The 22,032-nt window shown below is 35.2% G+C and overlaps 1 protein-coding gene across 1 annotated transcript; it reads right to left on the bottom strand.

Moving 5' to 3' along the window:
* Positions 1 to 1,668: 1,668 nt before the first annotated feature.
* slc18a2 (solute carrier family 18 member 2) lies at positions 1,669 to 21,265 on the bottom strand. Its single transcript, XM_086093241.1, has 16 exons — positions 21,161 to 21,265; positions 20,882 to 21,062; positions 16,110 to 16,458; positions 13,841 to 13,899; positions 13,638 to 13,721; positions 12,117 to 12,209; positions 10,227 to 10,316; positions 10,078 to 10,121; positions 9,852 to 9,912; positions 9,572 to 9,667; positions 7,962 to 8,040; positions 5,287 to 5,338; positions 5,107 to 5,170; positions 4,911 to 5,030; positions 4,146 to 4,279; positions 1,669 to 2,189 (listed from the first exon to the last, which is right to left on the bottom strand). The coding sequence occupies exons 2-16, from the start codon at positions 21,012 to 21,014 to the stop codon at positions 2,079 to 2,081; spliced, it is 1,569 nt and encodes a 522-aa protein (XP_085949367.1). The 5' UTR covers positions 21,015 to 21,062; positions 21,161 to 21,265; the 3' UTR covers positions 1,669 to 2,078.
* Positions 21,266 to 22,032: the final 767 nt, after the last annotated feature.

Raw genomic sequence — 22,032 nt, 5'->3', positions numbered from 1 at the left:
AAATCTAGCTATAGATCACTTTTGGGGATCAATGTTAAATAACCGTGTTTATGAATAGTATTTAGGTCAAAATAAATTGATGGCAACTTCTAATGACGCATGAATGTGAATGACAGTAGAGTACATTTTATGTGCATGTGAATGGACAGTCAGCCATTGACATTGAATACTGAGACAGGTTAAGCTGCTTGAAAAACGTGATTTTTTTTGTTTTTTTGTTAAATCACCAAGAAATTTGACATCTTTAAAGCTCTTTTCAGCCCCCCCCCCCCCCTCCCGTATCTGAATGGATTTTTGAACATATTGTCTTTATTTATAAGTGTGAGGGAAGTGCATTGTGTAAGCATCTGTAAAGTAATTAAGGGCCAGTGTTAAGATAGACATGTTGATTGCTGTGTCCGCTCCCACATTATCCTGTCAGAGTTTAAAAAAATAATTGTCTTCCACCCTTTGTCAGACTGTTCATATTTTTGACACCAAAGTAAAAAGTATGTAGAGTCCCCTATGTAGCCTACATCCTTGCGCAAGTGTAATAAAGCGGTCTCACATATAGATTGCATGATATGAGGAGGCAAGTATTTAGAATATACCACATTTAATATAGAATAGAGTGTTTCAAAGTGGTATGAATTGAAAACATTTCACATATATGACTTTGGGGTCAACATGTCTGCACATACTTTTATGGACTTGGATACATAGCATATACATTTGTACATGTTCAACAAATCTAATAAAAAATATTACAGGCCTTTGTGCACTATACAAGTATTGTGAGCTGGACATTAACATCTCTCCTCAGTAGCTGCAGCCGGGCAGTCAGAAAGTAATCAGACCCTTTCACTTTGGTCAACTTTAAATTTGCTGATTTTGTAGACTTCTTAGCAAAAAAAAAAAAAAGGTTATATAGTATTCAGACCCTTTGCCGTGACAATTAACTCAAGCACTTTTCTCTTGATTGTCTTATAATGTGGGTGAGGGATGTCACATTCTTCCACACCAAAGTCATAGACAAACAACCATTCACATTTAAGGACAATTTAATGTCTTAAAATAACCAAAGAAAATGAAGGGGGTGGTGGGGGGGGGGTAATTTATGGGTGGCTAAACCGATTCAAACCCCTAACATGATTGACTGTGGTGTGTCAATACTTTTGCCGATTAAAGTTTTCATCAGTGGTGGTAATAACTAGCAGTTTTCGTAAATTTGCCATGATGAGCATGAATTACACTACACATGTAGGTTAATAAAAATGAATGAAGAAACTAAATCTAAAATTGAAATAATTTTTTGGTAATGCCATAAAGATTAAATGAAAGAAAAAAAAGAAAAAAATACTGGTCAATAATATAATAAATAAAAATAAATGTGCACTTTGGTTTGCACATTTAGTTTTACAATTCAGCTGTTTGTTTGTTTTTCTAAAATACATATGGCACTCTCCACTGACTATGCGCCAGCCGTCTGAAATAAACGCATGACAACACTAATACATTTGTTTTGACTTTTATTTCCCATATTGTAGTTTGCGCACACAATTATGTAATTCAAACATAACCAATTCAGCACGTGTTGCGTTTGAGCCCCCCCCCCCCCCCCCCACGACCCCTCATATACTGTCATATTGTCACTGACTCCATCATCCAATTTAGGCAAGAGGGAAAATATCACATACAAGTTGCATTTATTGGAAACACGGGACAAAAAAGGCTTTGCATGACATCAAACAGACATGTATTCGGTGATTTCATTTTTGAGATATTTAGTGAACTTTTTCCTAGCACCCTTCTACAGTCTACAAATTGCTTTTTTATTCATTTAAAAAAAGCAGTCAATAACAAATAAGGCTGTTGGCTCTTTTACACGGTGCGCTTGCGAACACGGATCAAGATCAACTTTGGTTTTCTCTTGGTACAAGCGCTAATAATACAATGAAGAGAGAAGAATGCAAGATCGTCACGTGGAAACATCTTGGCTGCTTTGTTTTGTGTGGTGTTTTTCGCTGTTCCTTAGTCTTATACAACAAAATAGATCCTCTAAACCCTTGTTCATTTTACCCTGCGCGGCTAGTTTGCTCTTAGTCATAATCATCATCATAATCGGGATCCATGTTTTCACCTTGATAGTAATTTCCCTGCGTGGAGTAGGACCTCGTCTTCATCGAACAGTTGGTGTCCATCAAAATAGCCTGAAAGACAAATAGAAAATGTACATTCAACTATGTCAATAAATGCATGATTGTATTTGACAATTAATAAAAATACAACCGTATCATCTATCTATCTATCTATCTATCTATCTATCTATCTATCTATCTATCTATCTATCTATCTATCTATCTATCTATCTAGTTAGTTAGCTAGCTAGCTAGCAGCTATCTCTCTATCTATTGTTAACATTATTAACATTGTTTTACTGTTTCGATTTATATTTTAACCGTTTTGATTTTAGTTAGAGCTGTGTAATAATAAGACAACAGTTAATTCATATGTTTTTCAATCTATAGTCCATTGTTCTCTTCTCTGGGAAAGAGATGTCAAAGTTGTTTCCGAGTTATCTAAATGAGTAATGTTTGGAAGTTCACGCAGAGTTCTGTCCATAAATTATCTGGTCCAGGAGGTGCCGGGACCAATTATTTACCAACATCTGTAGTGGACTAAGATACGGGCTGAAGATTTATTATCTGTTTTGTATTTCACTCTTCCCAGAAAGGAAAAGGATGAAGGAGGGGGAGAGTATTTTCTGTAACCACTGCTTTTGTATAAGTTAGGATGAGCCCAAAGCAAGGGCACATTTGGGGACTCCTTCTGATTCAGCAAGGGTCCAGAATGACTTTAGAAATGTCTAAATAAAATACTGCAAGTAAGCCTCTTCACTAGATCTCAACTTTGAGTTTTATTTCAACACGCAAGAAAACTTTTGGATGTTTTCAACACTATCTATCTAGTTAGTTAGCTAGCTAGCTAGCAGCTATCTCTATCTATCTATCTAGCTAGCTAGCAGCTATCTATCTATCTATCTATCTAGCTAGCCATCAAGTTTCCATATATAGAGTTTGTATACCTATAATATCTAGGGTAAACAAAAAATATACTTTACCATAAGTTTCTATACATATGAAAAAATCAAATAAAAATAAAGCTGATACACAAATTCTGTGACAATATTCATCAGCATTCCAGGCAGTGATGTTATGGATGTGGATTTTTATCGAGATCAAAATTACACCCAAAACATAAACAACGTACATAACCTCATAGGCCATTTCCCACCCACCTGCGAAGTTCCACTAAAAACAGTTGATTCATTTTTGCGTGATTCAAATGAACAAACTTCTGTAACTCCTCTTATGCTGTCTTTTGGCCTCTTTTTAATTTACAATGAAAAAATGGTGCGCAATTGACCTACCGAAAGGCTGAGCAAGTAAATAAAAGGTGATCAAATAATAATAATAAAAAAAGAACAGAGCACAACTGTTGGCTGTCCTGTCCAGTTATTTCCAGAAAAAGTTGTCTGAGCTTCTGGTACCAAAACCAGTACATCATATTGTAAGTGAAGAAAAGGCTTGGGCAATTCCTCCCAAAATCCGTACACACGTACATATGCGTTAACGCACACAAGTTCACTAGTTTTTATTTATTTTATTTTTTTAAAGCAAAGATTAAAAAAAGAAAAGAAAAGCTTAAAAAATTAGGAGCGACAGGCGATTTTAATTGCAATTAATCGCATGACTTCCCCAGTTAACTCACGATTAATCACAAATTTTTATACCCGTTCTAAATGAACAATTAAAAAAATTCTAGGTTTTCATACTCTTGTTAACCAAAGTGAAAAAAAAACGTTAAACTAATAGAAATAGTTAAAATGAATGTTTGACGTTTATAGCCGTCAATGGCAGTAAACGAATTAAAAATAGAAAAGATTATTAAAAATTCGAGGCATTAGGCGATTGTTATGTTACTCTGAAATATTACATTTGTACAGATCACTTCATCTGCAAAAAAAACCAAATAGTTGTGGTCTATTTAAAATGACAAATTGGATATTTAAGTAAATAACAATGTATCTGTTTTTGTACTGAAGCTTCATTTAATGTTGCGTAGCTTTTAATTTGGCTCACTACATTTTCAAAGTATAATCTTACAATTTTTTCCTCTTGTCCGGGCGGGTTCCTGAGAAAGAGGCAAAGGGGAGCAAATAATATGTCCACTATTCCAATAATGGTCATCAACCAGGGGAAGCCGATACTTTCAGCAATGGATCCTCCAATAGATGGACCTAAAACAGAAGACCACAAATGAGATCATTGTCACTTGGTTTTAAAAGCATGCTATACTGCAGACCCTCTGTCCGATTCACTGGACTTGTAACCTCATTATTAGCTGGAGAATGACAAATTCAGGTGTCCCAACAATTACATTCTCTAATGCCATTGACGGCTATAGACGTCAAAAATTCATTTGAACTAATTCTAATAGCTTAACATTTTTTTCTACTTTAGTTAACAAGAGTATGAAAACCTATATATTTTTTATTGTACATTTGGACAAATTTGGAAAATTTTTGATCAATTGTGAGTTAACTAGTGAAGTCATGCGATTAATTGCGATTTAAAAAAAAACGTGTTTTTTTCTGACACCCCGAATTTTTAATAATCTTTAAGTCGCATCAGGCAATTACATGTTTTAATTGTAAATAAAATAAATAGTTCAAATGAATTTTTGACGTCTATAGCCGTCAATGCCAGTGACTGAGTTAACATACAGAATGTTATGCAGCCCTCTGACTAATCCATCCTCAGAGAAGATAATTCCTCCTTTACGGATATCATCCATCCATTTTCTTAAGAAAATATGCTTCAGTGTCATCTTATTCCAAGTTCCAAGGTATTGTGTGACTTCCTGCTTACCTAACGCAAATCCCATGCAAAAAGCCACATCAGCAATGGCATACACACTTCCATAAACCGACACATGCCGCAAGTCCACCAAGTATCCCATTATAGGCATCATAGAAGAGTCCACCATGCCTGTAACAAACAGTGTACAGTTGAAAAAAAAATCAGAAGCCGGCAATATTACTTCCATCATATGTTCCATACTTACCTATGGCAAACCCAACTCCAAAGTTTGGGAGAATTAGCCCATAGATATTCCTTGCAAATGGAACCTACAAAATAGGTGGTTAGCAAGTCACAAAATACCAATAATAATAATAATTAAAAAATCCATTCATACTACGCCGCTGGCTACTCTAGTAGTACGGTATGACTGCAGTATACTTACCCCTATTACACAGACTCCAACCAACACCATGCCAATAACGGCACAAAGCCATCTGTTGGGGGTGGATAGACATTTGATCAGAAAATGATTACAATGTCTCTTCAGTATTAACTTATTCACTGCCATTGACGGCTATAGACGTCAAAAATTCATTTAAACTATTTCTATTAGTTTCCCATTTTTCCCCCACTTTTGTTAACAAGAGCATGAAAACCTAGATTTTTTTTTATTGTACATTTAGAACAGATATAAAATTTGTGATTAATCGTGAGTTAACTATTGAAGTCATACGATTAATTACAATTAAAAATTTTAATCCCCTGGTGCCCCGAATTTTTAATAATCGTTTCTTTTTTTAAATTCATTCACTGCAATTGACGGGGATAGACGTAAAAAATTCATTTGAACTATTTCTATTAGTTTACATTTTTTTTCCACTTTTGCTAACAAAAGTATGAAAACCTAGAATTTTTTTTTACTGTACATTTAGAACAGGTATAAAAATTTTGGATTAATTGTGAGTTAACTGGGGAAGTCATGCGATTAATTACAATTAAAAATTTGAATCGCCCGTCGCCCCTAATTTTTTAATAATCTTTTCTTTAAAAAATAAATAAATAAAAAATGAGTGAAGTCATACGATTAATTACAATACATGTTTTTAGTCACGTGTCGATTAAAAAATAATCTTTTTTTTAATGAACTTACAGCAGTAAATGAGTTAAGGACATTAAAAGAAAAACTCCACAAACATATTCCAAATAAAATTTTGCAGAGACAGTAACTGCTTAAATTATTTATTTATTTATTAATGAAAATAACATGTGTTATAATCACTTAAGTGTTACACAAACATTGACATCAGCATGGACGAGATGAACATGTTTCAATAATTAATTCAATAATCGTAAATATGCCTTAATAAGATTCTGATTCTCATGCGATTAATTACAATAAAAAAAATTAATTGCCTGATCCCCTAATTTTTAATAATCTTTTCTTCTTTTCTTTTTAATTAGGGGCATCGGGCGATAATTTTTTTAAATTGTAATTATTCACATGACTTCACTAGTTAACCCACGATTAATCACACATTTTATATCTGTTCTAAATGTACAATACATTTTTTTCTAGGTTTTCATACTCTTGTTAACAAAAGTGGAAAAAATGTGAAACTTATAGAAATAGTTCAAATGAACTTTTGACGTCTATAGCCGTCAATGGGAGTGAATGAGTTAAGCACTCATGGCAAAAACATTTTCTTTCTAACTGAGTTTTTGTTGAATTTCTGAATCAGCATAAAAATCTAACTTGACATTTTTTTTCCTGCAAATTGTTCCCCAGTGTTATATATTTTCGTGAGAGCTCCCAGAAAATGAAGCAGGAATGTCTTATTACAAAAAAAGGGATTCTGGGAAAAGAAGAGATCTTAAGCAAACAGGTGCCCGAGGAGAACGCTGCTAAGTTGAGCACCTTTGACCCAGATGAAAATGTCATGTTAGCTGAAAGGGCACCCCCACTCATAAAACAATATACAATGCTGAAACTGCTATTTGAATAGAGCAGAAATAATTGAATGTCTGCTGAAAAACACGGAATTAACTATTTTTAATTAACTCATTCACTGCTATTGACGGCTCTCGACGTGAAAAATTCATTTGCACTATTTCTATTAGTTTAAATTTTTTTCCACTTTTGCTAATAAGAGTATGAAAACCTAGAAAAAAATATTGTACATTTAGAACAGATATAAAATTTAAGATTAATCGTGAGTTAACTATTGAAGTCATGCGATTAATTACAATTAAAAAATGTAATTGCCTGACACCCCTAATTAAAAAAAAAAAATTTAAATAAGGGGCGCCAGTCTCAATCTCATGACTTCAATAGTTGACTCAAATTTTATATGTTATAAATGTACAATAATTTTCATAAAAAATGGTTAAACTAAGAGAAATTGTAAATTTAGAACAGATTAATCTTTAGTTAAAAAAAATTATTACCTGACGGGCCTAATTTAAAAGAAATAAATAAAAATAAGGGGCATTTTATCGTAATTAAGCACATGATAATTTTATATCTGTTATAAATGTGCAATAAAAAATGTCTAGGTTTTCATAAAAAATTTTGATGAATTGACATTTTTTTAAACTAATAGAAATACTTCACATGAATTTTTGACATCTATAGTTGTCAATGGCAGTGAATGAGTTAAAATTGTCATGGAAAAACAACATTTATAATGTAGAAGAGATATAAAATTTGTGATTAATCTTGAGTTTAAATAATTAAGTAATCAAATACAAAATAAAATATCATTAAAAAATTAGGGGCGTCAGACAATTACATTTTTTAATTGTAATTAATCGCATTAACTAATAGAAATATTTCAAATGAATTTTTGACATCCATAGCCGTCAATGGCAGTGAAAGAGTTGGTTTGGACCACTTGTGGCTGAGACAATCGCAAATGCAAGAAACCTAAACCACCATTCCAAGCGCGGACAGAGCCAACGAGACACTATGACGCACGTTAGCGTCAAGGCTTCAATGAGACCAGGCTCGCAAACACTAAAAACACTGAAATCTAATTTTGAAAAGCGGAAACAGATATCGCGCCCACCCGAGGGAGCGAAGGAGAGACTGAGAAAAGATAAGGCTTATTTCCCTCCTACCTCCCCATTTTGTGCGCCAGTGTTCCAAAGATGTAGGTTCCAATAAGGTAGGAGATGGATGCTGGTAAGAAAGCGACTCCTTGGCAACACACAGAAATAACAGGCGGTAAAAGACGGAAGGTGTGGCAGGGCTTTGGAAGATAAGCAGATTCTATCAGCGCCTCATCATCAAAGCTGCTGTACATCTTCTATTGTCTGTAATGAAGACCTGTGCTTTCCACCTGCCAGCACATGACACCCTAATATCCTGTTTGGCATTTGATTTTTTTTTTTTTTTTTTTTTATCGGAACAGGACTTCATAAACAAATATATAAATATATAAAACAAATATACAACCAGAGGGTGAAATGCATATGGTTTATAATTGTGTCAGCAGACTTCACCAACAAGGTCTGGAGCCTGAGAATCACCAGGGATGAAACGGTGGTGTCTTCCGACGTCACCTCGCCGTTCATATGCATCTCAACCAATGCGCTCGTTGATGTGGTTGGCAACACAACACAACCAGACTCCAGGCAACGGGTCAGTACCAAACTTCACTCTAAGCCAGGTATGTCTTTTTGATACAAATTAGCCTTATAACACAACTTACTTCCAATTTAACACATTTCTTACCCCATTGTGACCAATATGTTCAAAGAAGAAGACAGGTTTAGATATGTTGACGACACATGAACTCATTCACTGCCATTGACGGCTATAGACGTCAAAAATTCATTTGAACTATTTCTATTAGTTTTACACTTTTTGCGCTTTGGTTAATAAGAGTATGAAAACCTAAAAAATAAAAATGTTGAACATTTAAAACAGATATAAAATTTGTGATTCATCGTGAGTTAATTATTGAAGTCATGTGATTAATTACAATGAAAATTTAAAAAAAGAAAAGAACAATTTGTAAAAATTTAGGGCGTCAGGTGATTAATTTTTTAAAATTGTTATTAATCGCATGACTTCACTAGTTAACCCACGATTAAGCACACATTTTATATCTGTTCTAAATGTACTATAAAAAATCTAGCTTTTCACACTCTTGTTAACAAAAGTGGAAAAAATATGTTAAACTAATAGAAATTTCACATTTTTTTCCACTTTTGTTAACAAGAGTTTGAAAACCTATATTTTCTTTACTGTACATTTAGAACAGATATAAAATTTGTGATTAATCGTGAGTTAACTAGTGAAGTCATGCGATTAATTACAATTAAAATTTTTAATCGTCTGACACCCCTATTCTTTAAATAATATTTTCTTCTTTCTTTTTTTATTAGGGGCATCAGGCGATGAATTGTTTTAATTGTAATTAATTACATGACTTCACTAGTTAACTCACGATTAATCACAGATTTTATATCTGTTCTAAATGTACAGTAAAAAAAATTCTAGGTTTTCATACTCTTAACAAAAGTAGAAAAAAAAGTGAAACTAATAAATAGTTCAAATGAATTTTTGACGTCTATAGCCGTCAATGGCAGTGAATGAGTTAACATCTGTTTCTGAATGAAAGAGAACGCATTGCCGTTTTTGGACTTTTCCTGTGATACATTGTTGTGTCAAGTGACTAAAGTATTTCTGAAAAAAAAAATTAAAAAAAAAGACGTGTAAGTACCTAGCTGCCATTTCCTGGCACACATGGTCTCCATCATCCAGATTGGCAGTGTTGGCTCGAGCATGGCAATGGCCATATTCCCAAAACAAATTGCACCTGTGAAGAAAGATGATAAATAAATAGATAATGAATAGTTCTTTACATTCACAAAAATGACATAGCAAGCAATTCTACTGGACCTAATGCACATCTATATCAATACTCGTAAAATATTATTAGTATTAGCTCGAGTGACCTTACATTCAATTTGCTCATGTCTTCTGTCCTATTTTGTTCTTACCAGCTGCAATAACAATGTATGGATCCCTCATGAGGGTCAACAGTGGTGTCCCCTTCTGACTCTGTTAAACACAAAGGTACAGTAATTAATAAAAAAAAATCATAAGAATAAAAAAAAAACTATGTATGTTCAAATGAAACAACTTTCCCATTTTATTTAGGAAGCTAACGAAAAGGTCATACACACTAGCATATATATAAATCAGTGTTGAGAAGAATCTACTCACCTCGGGTTCTACTTTGGTGGGCTGAAGTATAAAAAGCTGCAAAGCTGTTTAACACATTCAATTAAATAATATTCAAATTAAGATGTATTGTTATAAAAATTCCTGAGAAAAATAATGTGTGGTCTTGCAAGATTGTAATTATTGTGTACCTCCGTCGAAAAGAGCCAGGAAAGCCAGAATGAGGAATGGAGCAGTCTTTCCAACGAACTCATACATGACACTACCAAATGGAGGTCCAACTGTGGAGGACAAACTGGATTGGACTGGATTTAAGAACATCAACAGAATACTAGTTCTGTCATTTTAGGTTACTTGTTAAAAATCACAGTGTGACAGAAAATGAGTATATCCAGGACATTATATACCAGAGGTGGGAGGCAAATTTTCAAGTCGTAACCTTCCGTTACTGTGGGGGGTCTATAGTCTATTTGAGTCTTCACCAAATTTCATAAAAGTTCTCATACAAACTTGCTCAGTCACAACAAATGTTGGAGTGATAATAAAATGTTTTCCCACCAATCCTGATTCCTAACACAACAGTATATTTACACCTTAACTCATTCACTGCCATTGACGGCTATAGACGTCAAAAATTCATTTGAACTGTTTCTATTAGTTTAACACATTTTTTCCACTTTTGTTAACAAGAGTGTAAAAACCTAGATTTTTTTATTGTACATTTAGAACAGATATTCAATTTGTGATTAATCGTGAGTTAACTAGTGAAGTCATGCAATTAATTACAGTTAAAAATTGTAATCGCCTGACGCCCCTAATTTTTAATAATGTTTTCTTTTCTTTTTTAAATTGTGTCAGGCGATTAGAATTTTTAATTGTAATTAATCACATTACTTTAATAATTAACTCACGATTAATCACACATTATATATCTGTTCCAAATGTACAAAATTTTTATTTTTTAGGTTTTCATACTCTTATTAACAAAAGTGGAAAAAGTGTCAAACTAATAGAAATAATTCAAATGAATTTTTGACGTCTATAGCCGTCAATGGCAGTGAATGAGTTAAAATGTCTGGAAATCTTCCTTTCTTACATAAAAAGGCAAATTGTGTCAAAATGCAAACTTGTGAAGTCATGCAAGTCAAGTCAAAGTCAAGTCGAGTCTTTTGGACACCAAGTCAAAGTCAAGACTTTCCCAAATTCTTGGCAAGTCCTAAAAATGTCAAGTAATATGACTCGAGTCCCCCAACTCTGTTATATACTGTACGTTATTATAGGCACAAAAGCATCAGGACACACCCCTTCATCAATTCATTGAAACAAAGCATCTCAAGTCTTTAGTACACCATCCATCCATTTTCCCTATCTTCATTAGGGTCGTAGTTTTGCTGGAGTCAGCTGACTTGATGGATTGCTCCTTGGACCGTTTGCCACAGACATCTTCTGTTAATTACAAATGCAGTTTTTTTTGGGGGGGGGGGGCAAAGCAGAAACTAGAAACTTGATATTAACTCATTCACTGCCATTGACGGCTATAGACGTCAAAAATTCATTTTAACTATTTTTATTAGTTTAACATTTTTTTCCACTTTTGTTAACAAGAGTATGAAAACCTAGAATTATTTTTATTGTACATTTAGAACAGATATAAAATTAGTGATTAATCGTGAGTAAACTAGTGAAGTCATGTGATTAATTACGATTAAAAAATGTAATCGCCTGAAGCCCCTAATTTTTTAATAATCTTTTCTTTTTCTTTTTTAAAATTGCGTCAGGCGATTATTTTTTTTTAATTGTAATTAATTGTATGACTCAATAGTTAACTCACGATTAATACATTTATTTAATATCTGTTCTAAATGTACAATATTTTTCTTCTAGGTTTTCATACTCTTGTAAACAAAAGTAGGGAAAAAAATTAACTAGTAGAAATAGTTCAAATGAAATGTTGACGTCTGGAGCCGTCAATGGCAGTGAATGAGTTAATTTGATTCTGTTTTCTGCTCTTGTTAGCGTAATGGCCAGGTGTCCCGATACTTTTGTCTATTTGGTGTAAAGAGTTTGAAATAGTTGCCTACCTAAAACTCCCATTGCCAGACCCCCCAGGGCAATCCCTATCGCACGTCCTCTCTCCTCATCATCTGTGTACACACTTGCAAGCATTCCCATGCCTGAAAATGTACACAAAAACATCATTCAGTCTGTATGAATAGAGGAACATTGTGTGCGTGTGTGTGTGTGTGTATGTGCGCGCGCTACTCAACATAAAAATATAACTCAAACGACTCTGGTAAATATTACTAGCATTTTCCCTCCTTACAAAGCGCGTTAAATTTTGACTAGGGGTGTTAAAAAAAACAAATCGTTTCGGCGATATATCGCAATATTAACGTGCACACTTCTCGTATCGATTCAATATCGGCCAAATCGATTTTTTAAACCTTAAATATTCAACAAAACATCTTACTTGAGGTTAGCTTTTAAACCAAGAGTGCCATCTAGAGGAGTCAAAAAATATCACAAGTGCTTCATAAAGCTTCATTTGTCTGTCTGTCTGTCTGGTTAGCTAGCTAGCTAGCTAGCTGGCCCATTTAAACCAAGAGTGCTATCTAGAGGAGACACGACAAATTCTCATTTCTCACTTTTTTTTTCCCGATGATTTTAACACAAATCTACCAAATAAACCTTATATGATACATATTCGTTAGTCTAATAAAGCCTATTTATTTGAAATGCATAATCCTTAGGTTTATGTATTTAGTATTAATAAAGAGTAACTACCCTAAATGAATAATAATGAGAGTTTTTATTTAAAATACATAAAATATATTATTTGAATTGCATGACAATCAGGTTACCTATACACGATAAATATACTGCTATGTGAAAAACACTGTCCAAACAATTTCCATTTTTTGTGTGCATTTTTTCACATTTTTATGTTTTTGGGATGATGACAAAAAACGTAAAATGTATTATTATTATTTTTAAGTAGTTATATTTTATTAGTACTAAATACATAATCCTGAAGATTATGCATTTCAAATAAATATGCTTTATTAGACTAATGAAAAGGTATCATATCAATTAAATATGGTAAATTTGTGTTAAAATTATCTAAAATAAAAAAAAGTTAATGGAAATTTGTTATGTAAAAAAATGACATAAATCTTAAATTAGGCTTGAAATATTTCTGTGAGTGCAACATCCATCCCAACACTCAAGGAAATTTAATAACACTGCCTACTGCATATTTGATCAAACACTGGAAATTTAACACTGACCAATTTGCTGCGCGTAAGTTACAATTGGCCAATGCACTCAATTAACTCATCTTTCATTTTTTGTATTTTCAACTTATTCATCATTAACATTACCTTTCTTTGTTGATTGGCTGGAAGCAATCACATGGTTTTTACTTATTCTACTAACCCTAATATACACACGGCTGCCATTTTGTCTAAAGATTGGTAGCCTGAGGTTTACGAGATATGTTTCATTGCCTAATAAAGGGCCATTGCCCAATATTGGGTATTTCATGCAAAGTACTGTAAATAATGACTGGATATGCGAACCGCACAGTGAGAATGAGTTCTTACCGGCAACAGATGAGCAGGAGGAGCCCACACCTTGAAGTGATCTGGCCAGAAACAGCAGAGCGTAGCTCGATGAGAAGGCGAACACTTCACAACAATAAGAATAAAATAAATACGGGCAAGGACTCGTCAGGCATGAAACAGGCACGTTAGTGTCTTTCAATAATGAACATTCTGTATAACATGCTGAATGTAGCGGAACTTACTAATTGTAGAGAGGAACATGATGCAGAAGCCAACGAATATGGGGAGCTGGTATCCAATCCTAAGGGCATAACAAGAGCCAATCATTTAAAAATGTGTGCGTTGTTTTCATATTACTGCTACTATTGATACGGAAGTGTATTGCATTCACTTGAAGGAAAAAAAACAACTCCTGTTTTTCTGACTAATTTTTGGGGGGAGCTTTGTTTTTTTGAGTATTTTTTTTAATTATGTTTTTCAGATTTTTTTTTCTATTTTACTTTTTTTTCTGTCAAAAAAAAATATTCAGAAAAACAGGCTGAAAAAAATAATTCCGAAAAACAGAGCTGGTGTTCTGTTTTTCGGAGTATTTTATTTTTTTTACCTAAAGGAATGAATGTGTATACTGTATTGTTGTTTGTTCTCTAATCTCTGAAAGAAAACCCCTTTTTTTTTATATTCAGAAAAACAGAAAATAAATACTCTGAAAAACAGAAAAATTATTTTATAAAACAGGGAAATATTACTCAGAAAAACAGAAAAAAAATATTCAGAAAAACAGAAAAATATATATATTTTAAACAAATAATACTCCAAAAAACAAAGCTCCCCCCAAAAATTAGTTTAAAAAAAACGGAACTTTTTTTTTTCAAGTGAATGCAATACGTATATTGACAATAATAATCATTATTTATTATTATTATTTTTTTTTACATATTGCGATTCTCAATCATAATAATATCATTATTTTTGTGTTAAAAAAAAAAGATTCTTCATCATAATGTCTTATTTGAAAGTAAAGCCACTACGATCAAAGCTTTTATATTCATGGTACGTAAACTATTTGCCTGACTTGCCTTGTGTTGTCCTTTGTCAGGAGAGTGCAGCTGAGACACTAAATACTACCTCGGAGGTGCATGCCAATAATGTGAGCGCACTCAGAAAGGCACAATGTGACGTGAATCTTGCTATGGTGACTAATGATGCAAGTTGTAAGAGCTTCTCATCCCTCAAAATGTGCTGACATTATTGCTCCAGCATTCGTTTGTGAAAATCTGTATTTGCTTGTCATATTGTTCATTTATTACATTTGAACTGTCCCACCCAATGTGTAAACTATCCATGTGTGAAAACAAGCAAAACATACTGTATGCAAGTGTGTATAATCAGGAATTCTGCTCTGCTTGACCGAGAAGGAGGAAATGTGTAGCTTGCGTGGTACAAAACAGCTTAAGCTTAACCTTCTGCAATAGCAATACATCACTGCTCAAAGTATGTACTGCATATAGCATTAAATAAGACAATAAATGACATTTATTGTCTTGGATAGCTTTTCAAAGCAGGAGTTCTGACAAACGGCCTGTCATTCTCAACTGAGCGCTTTGTCATACTGCATCAGGCGCATTTGGTTTTCTCGTCTCTTTTTCTACATTTGTCGTGGCCTTGAAAATGCACATACCGTATCAAAATATAAATAAAACAACCACCATAGCAGTTGATATGATATGTACTTTTCACACTTGGTAAATAAATACTCATTACCTTTAAAGCAGTAGTTCTCAACCTTGTCGGAGGTACTGAACTCTGCAATTTCATGCGTGAAATTAAATAAATTGATATTTGTTTTCTAATTCAAAACGAAGGAGCATAATACTGCGTCAAAGGAACTATGCGTCAGTGGCACCAAATCACTGTGTTCAAACAATAAAAACAAGAAATAATTCATTCCACACCACTAAAGCAAAAACACAACTCAATGGCAATTAAATGGCAACCGAGCAACCTTTCACTGTATCATTTTTGCAATAGTCTTCCTTCCCTTCATTTTTAAAATCTCCATCCAGTGATGGGAAAATTGCCGTTGTCGAGAGCACATTTGTAAGTTCAAAGTTCACATATGTGAAGAGGTTTGGCGGCCCACAAAGAGAGATAGATGATGGTCAAGGTCAAGACAGTACAGTGATTCATGAAGAAGCAATTGCTGGTCGGTTTAGTTCAAGGAAGTTTATGACTCCATGTTGTCAGCTCAAAGGATGACACGTGTTGAAGTCAGGGAGATGTTGTGTTTACAGTAAAGTGGGCAGTAAAGTCAACAATCAGACTCCAACTCTGATGACCTCTGACCTGTAGGAAGTCCAACTGTATGTAGGGGCAAAGCACATACAATATATCGACTGTACGGTATATTATATATATATATATATATATATAAAGAGTTCCATGTTTTTTTACTCTGTGATTATCACCGATGAACTAAGATCCCAACAAATCCAAAGAAAGCAAAAAGCTCACCTGTTGGTGAGTGGCCCTATGAAAGGGTTGGTCAGCAGCTGCACGGTGGCCTTGGAGGCAAACAGCAGCCCCACTTTGACATTCTCGTTGATCAGCTTGCTGGTCGAGCGCGGGCAGTCGGAGGAGTTCTGCGGCGGTTGGCTCGCAGCTGCTGCGGCGGCGGATGTCGGCGCGACCGCGTCGCTCCACCTGGCCGTGGCGTTGTGGCCCGACAACCTCACCGTGTTGTCGTACAAGGACACGATCCGATCGAAGGCTCCCGGAGGAGTCTGCTGCTGTGGCAGGGTGTCGTTCAAGACCACATCTGTTGATACGTCCAGGGTGTACAGGTAGCTGGGGATGATGGGCACTGTCGGGCATAAGGAGGCATCGGATGACTGACGAGATCAAATCTGACGTGACCACTGACTGATGCATTGGGCAGAATGCTATCCCTGGATGACATTGTATCAACAAAAAAAAGCTTGCTTTCATTCACACGTGGATAATATTTAGGTTACAGTCAGCAACGCTGGTCATGCGTTACTGTAAAATAGACATTTTCTACAAATCTGGAGAGCATTTCCTGTTTGCAAGCAGCTCAAAGGATTCTTACTGACACTTATAAAGTGTCCAGGTGGTAATGCCGTTGTCTGCCTCTTGGGTGCAGTAGTGAGTAACATTTGACAACATTTGAATAGAGATCGAATTTGCTGTCACGATATTCCCTAATGCATGTACAATACAATAAATGACAGGAGGAGACTCCATGCCTCGATAAAGACACACCGCAAACAACAATATTATAAAGAATACATTAGAACAAGAAACTACAGTGTTTAGAGCTTGGAGTGAAGCATTCTGGCAGAGTGGTGTCACGTATGCGCCGTCATGTTTCGAACACATAAACGATAACAATGGAGGAAGGAGACAGATTTCCACTTTCCAGCCTAAAACCCAGTCATTATTTTGAATTTGTTTCAGCTAAAGTAAATATTAAGGAACGTTGCACTCTGAATTGTTAACAGAGTGTTATCTAGCTTCAAAAACACTCCCACCAGTATGTAAAACAAAACAAAACAAAAACAAAAAACCCACCAGATCGCAGAACATTCAAGCTTAAAGAGGAAGACTGTGTGGCTGTATGAGATGCCTAATTTTAATCATATTCATTATCAAAGTACATTACAAATGTTACGTTTTTCCATGACAATTTTAACTCATTCACTGCCATTGACGACTATAGACGTCAAAAATTCATGTGAAGTATTTCTATTAGTTTAACATTTTTTTCATTTCATTACATTTTTTATAAAAACCTAGATTTTTTTAATTGTACATTTATAACAGATATAAAAAATGTATGCGATTAATTATTTTTTATATATTTAAAAAAAAATTAGGCCCGTCAGGTGATCTTTTTTTTTATTATTGTAATTAATCACATGACTTCACTAGTTAACTAAAGATGAATCTGTTCTAAAAAAAATTTTTTTCTAGGTTTTCATACTCTTGTTAACAAAAGTGGAAAAAAAATGTTAATAGAAATAGTTCAAATGAATTTTTTACATCTATAGCCGTCAATGGCAGTGAATGAGTTAACAGTTGAATACGTTTGGCCAAATATATCCGCCTCACAGTTCTGAGGTTCAGGGTTCGAGTCCGGCTCCCAAAAACATGCATGGTAGGCCGATTGACCTCTCCAAATTGTCCATAGGTGTGATTGTGGGTGCGAATGGTTGTTTGTGTATGTGTGCCCTGTGATTGGCTGGCAACCAGTTTAGGGTGTACTCCGCATGGTTGAGTCTCAATGAGCAGTTCAGGGTATCAGCATCTTGCCCAGACCAGAGCCATGGGTGTGGGGGATGTTGGTGGCGGATGCTCTGTCGGTGCACCCTCTCAAGCTCCGCCTACACTTTATGAAGCTGGTATTGTGTGTGTGTGTTTCTTTTAAATCCACTTTCTCCTAGTGGTACTTACAGCATGTGACTGTGGTGAAATTATACTGTTCCCAACGACTGTGTGATTATGTGTTACATCCTAAATGTTCTTTTGTTATAGTTGCTCATTACAGGAGCCTGGCTCAATCTGCCAGAGACAAATTCCTTAATAAAGATGATTCTGATTCAGATTTTTGTTAACGCACCTCCAAAGGATGGATATATATCAGCATTTTACAATTATGATCAAATACATATTGTAAATATTGTTTACTGTTGTCGATTCACTTTAAATTACTGGTAACGGCCGTTCATTATATCCTGCCTCTACTCTAACCAGAATGCAGGAAAATTAACTCATTCACTGCCATTGACGGTTATAAACGTCAAAAATTCATTTGAACTATTTCTATTAGTTTAACATTTTTTTGCCCACTTTTGTTAACAAGAGTATGAATACCTAGATTTTTTTTAAATAGTACATTTAGAACAGACATAACATTTGTGATTAATCGTGAGTTAGCTATTGAAGTCAAGCGATTAATTAATATTTAACATTTTAATCACCTGACACGATTTAAAAAAACAAAATAAAAAAATATAAAAAATTAGGGACATCAGGCGATTAAAATTTGTAATGTAATAAATAAATAAATTAATTAAAAATTCTAGGTTTTCATACACTAGTTGACAAAAGTGGGAAAAAATGTTAAACTAATAGAAATAGTTCAAATGATTTTTTTACGTCTATAGCCGTCATTGGCAGTGAATGAGTTAATTATTGTGGAGAACTCACTAACTCATAACATGATCAAGTTTTACAAGGGAGAACTTTGACAGAATGTTAATTAACTATGAGGCGCAAACATAAGGGGGGAAAAAAACATAGTTGCAGCACTTGATAGGCAAGTCGTGACCAAAAGCAAACTGGGTCCTCACACATCGGACAAATTGGATCTACATAACAACATAACACAACACCCTTCACCACAAATTTGCGTCATAAAGTTTGAACATGATAGCTTAAAAATGAAATGGAGAAGCGTGAGGCAGCTACGTTACAACAAAATACAAAATACCAAAAACACAGGCACAACTTGACATTTCCAGCACATTCAAGAAGCGCCGGAGTTTCACAGCGCGTCTTCTCTTCTGTGTTGCCTCGTGCCTTTATTGACAGGAAACGAGGACGAGACACAAATGAGAAATGACATGCAACAAGCAATGGCAGCCAGACTCAAACCAGGGATGTTCAGTTCAGCACCCTCAGCCCCCCGAGGCCACGCCAGTGCCAGGAAAAGCAACTTTATTTAGAGTAAGAGGGAAGAGGAGGTCATGTAGCGCCTGCACAAGACAAGAGTGGACAAGACACAGGCAGCAGCTGCCAATATTGCAAAATAAAAAAAGATATACTGTATGTGATGGAACACGAATGTCTCAGAGTGCCAGAGAAAGTGGTTTCTTGTTATCAACACCGACCACATAAAGCTACAAACACATTCTTTAGAAACCAATCATAGCAAAGACTTTCACTAACCAACCATCAGAAGATGATGAAATCAATTTGCCATCATAAACACATTTGGTCACGTCAAGTTGGAGCACCTGAGCTCTGAGTGCATACGCTAGCCGGGGGAATTGAACCTTCAGCCGCCGATGCCCCAAGAAGAATTCATGATGATTTTTTTTAGCCATCCCATATCAACAGCACGTGTCCTCATCGGGGGTCCCCGAACTGGACTCGTCAGTCAGTCACAGCATCGCAGGACAAAGACAAACAAGCATTCACAATCATACTGTTATCGTCGAATGTTCATATTTTGGGCAATTGGGAAGCTGCAGCAGCTAGGGGAAACGCCATTCTCCATTAAATTCGAACCCGGGACCTCATTTGTGCAGCAGATATAATGACAATTCCACCGTGCTTGGAACAATGCTTTTAAATACAACTGACTGACCTTATTATTATTATTATTATTATTAGGGCTGCTATTTCAGAAAGCTGTCTAGATTATTGAAAAGATGATCACAAAACCTCTTTACTCATATATAAAATGTTATCTAATTAACAATAACGCAAAAAAAGAACATCTAGATCTAGAGATAAGTTAGTGAAGAAATATTCTTGCACACGTGAGGATACACGACCCCCCCCCCTCAATAATGAAATTGCCCAAAGATCACTTTTGTTGCGAATTGTAATTTGTTGTCAATTGTTCAACTTAACTGGAAACGTATAGAAGATGATTCATTTCTGTAATTTATGTCGTTCTAACAATTCACATTGATTATTTTTTTCCCCACATATAAATGTCAATTTAATAGCCATCAAAATGCACCCAAGTGTTTCAGGCACAGCAAGCAATATGTATTTATATGTATGCACACACACGCACGCACACGCATACATATAGCATACTCAATTTAAACTGAGCATTATTATCATCCTTGTAAAGGAAAAACAGCACAAATTTACTTGGTGGTCATAATATAGTCATGTCAACAACAACAAAAAAAAAATATATTTTTTAATATATTTTTTTATTATTATTATTTTTGTAGATAATGGAGAAAATGATCACTGATCTGAAACTGAGCCATTCACAAAATATTATTACATGTATAAAATGTCCTTTTTGGTAACCTTTGCACTTTGCAGTTGCCTTAATTACGCGTGATAATTCCATTCTGTGTGGATAACGAACCATGCCATTTGAAAGTATAGCGATGCTCGTAGAGCCCTGGCGGAGTTCAGTCACCTGTTGCGCCCAGCAATGAATATAATAATAATAATAATAATAATAATAACAACAAACAAAAGTGTAAGGCGTGTGAGAAACGTTTGCACCTTACCGACCACGGTCAGCAGCATATTATCCAACAAGAGAGCCACAAAAACAATGAAGAGAATAAGTTTCCTCGATTGTCTTTCCTCTCGGAGCCAGCTGAGGAAATTAAATTGGCGGAACGCGTCCAGTCTCCCCATGGTGTTAATTCCGTAAAAACGAGCGGGACGAATGGGTGACAGGTGGCCCTGTGCAGAGAGACAAGTGTTAAAAGCCAAAAAAAAAAGAAAAAAAAAGCGCTGTACAATGGCAAAGAGTGAAGCTGACGGGGCCCATCTTTACTTACCTAGGATGCACAGAGGTCAGCGGCAGCCTCACAGGAGCGTGCAGCGGCTGATGCGCTGTGTCTTTCTACTCGCTGCTGACGTCATACTGAATGCTACGTGAAGGCTCCTATTAGACACGACAATACACAGAAAGACAGACCCCCCCATTAAACTGCTGGATCCATGGCGGGGACTCGCACGTCATTGCTCAAAAATAGAACCGAAACTTGCTGCTATCTACTTGGAAATCTTTTAAGTGTATATTATTTGTTATTGGAATTGGCAAAGACTCGTTTGAATTTTGTATTGCGTTTTGCATGGAAACTTGGGGGGGGGGGGGGGGTGAATAACCTGGTTAGATAAATAATAGAAGTGCACAAATTTTAAATTTGGCAGAAATGTGTTTGCCATCACTATGAAAAATTTGATGTCATTCGGGTTTCAATAAACCCAATAAAATGGGCTTCAAGTTTTAAATCATTCATAAAAACATTAACTTAATTCATGACTTTTAACCATTTAACCTGTTTTTTTTTCAACGGCTCTGCCATGGAAGGGTTTTATTACTGGTGACATCATGGACGACAGAAAGAAAAAAAAAAGGGCTCAGTGTCTCAACCAAACTTGGTGTTGACCCGGCACATATGATTCTCGAGCAGAAATATTGAACAGGTTTCCCATTCATGATCGTTGGCCCTGGCCTTTTTTTAATTTATTTTTTCAATAGAAGATCAAAAGTGTTCAAAAAAATTGAGCCTTTGCTGACTTTGACCACAAATTTGGGCCAATTATTAGAACTCACATTTACGCAGCGCAAGGATCCACCAGGAAGGGAAAGAAAGCCAAGGACTCCCACTAATCATACAACGAGGCACACCTGTGGAAGTGGCTG

The sequence above is a fragment of the Leptonotus elevatus genome, chromosome 13 (assembly GCF_054856555.1).
Source record: "Leptonotus elevatus isolate MCC_2025b chromosome 13, RoL_Lele_1.0, whole genome shotgun sequence".
Lineage (NCBI taxonomy): Eukaryota > Metazoa > Chordata > Actinopteri > Syngnathiformes > Syngnathidae > Leptonotus > Leptonotus elevatus.
The sequence above is the reverse complement of the archived record's forward strand: the minus strand, read 5'-3'. Positions and strand labels throughout refer to the sequence as shown.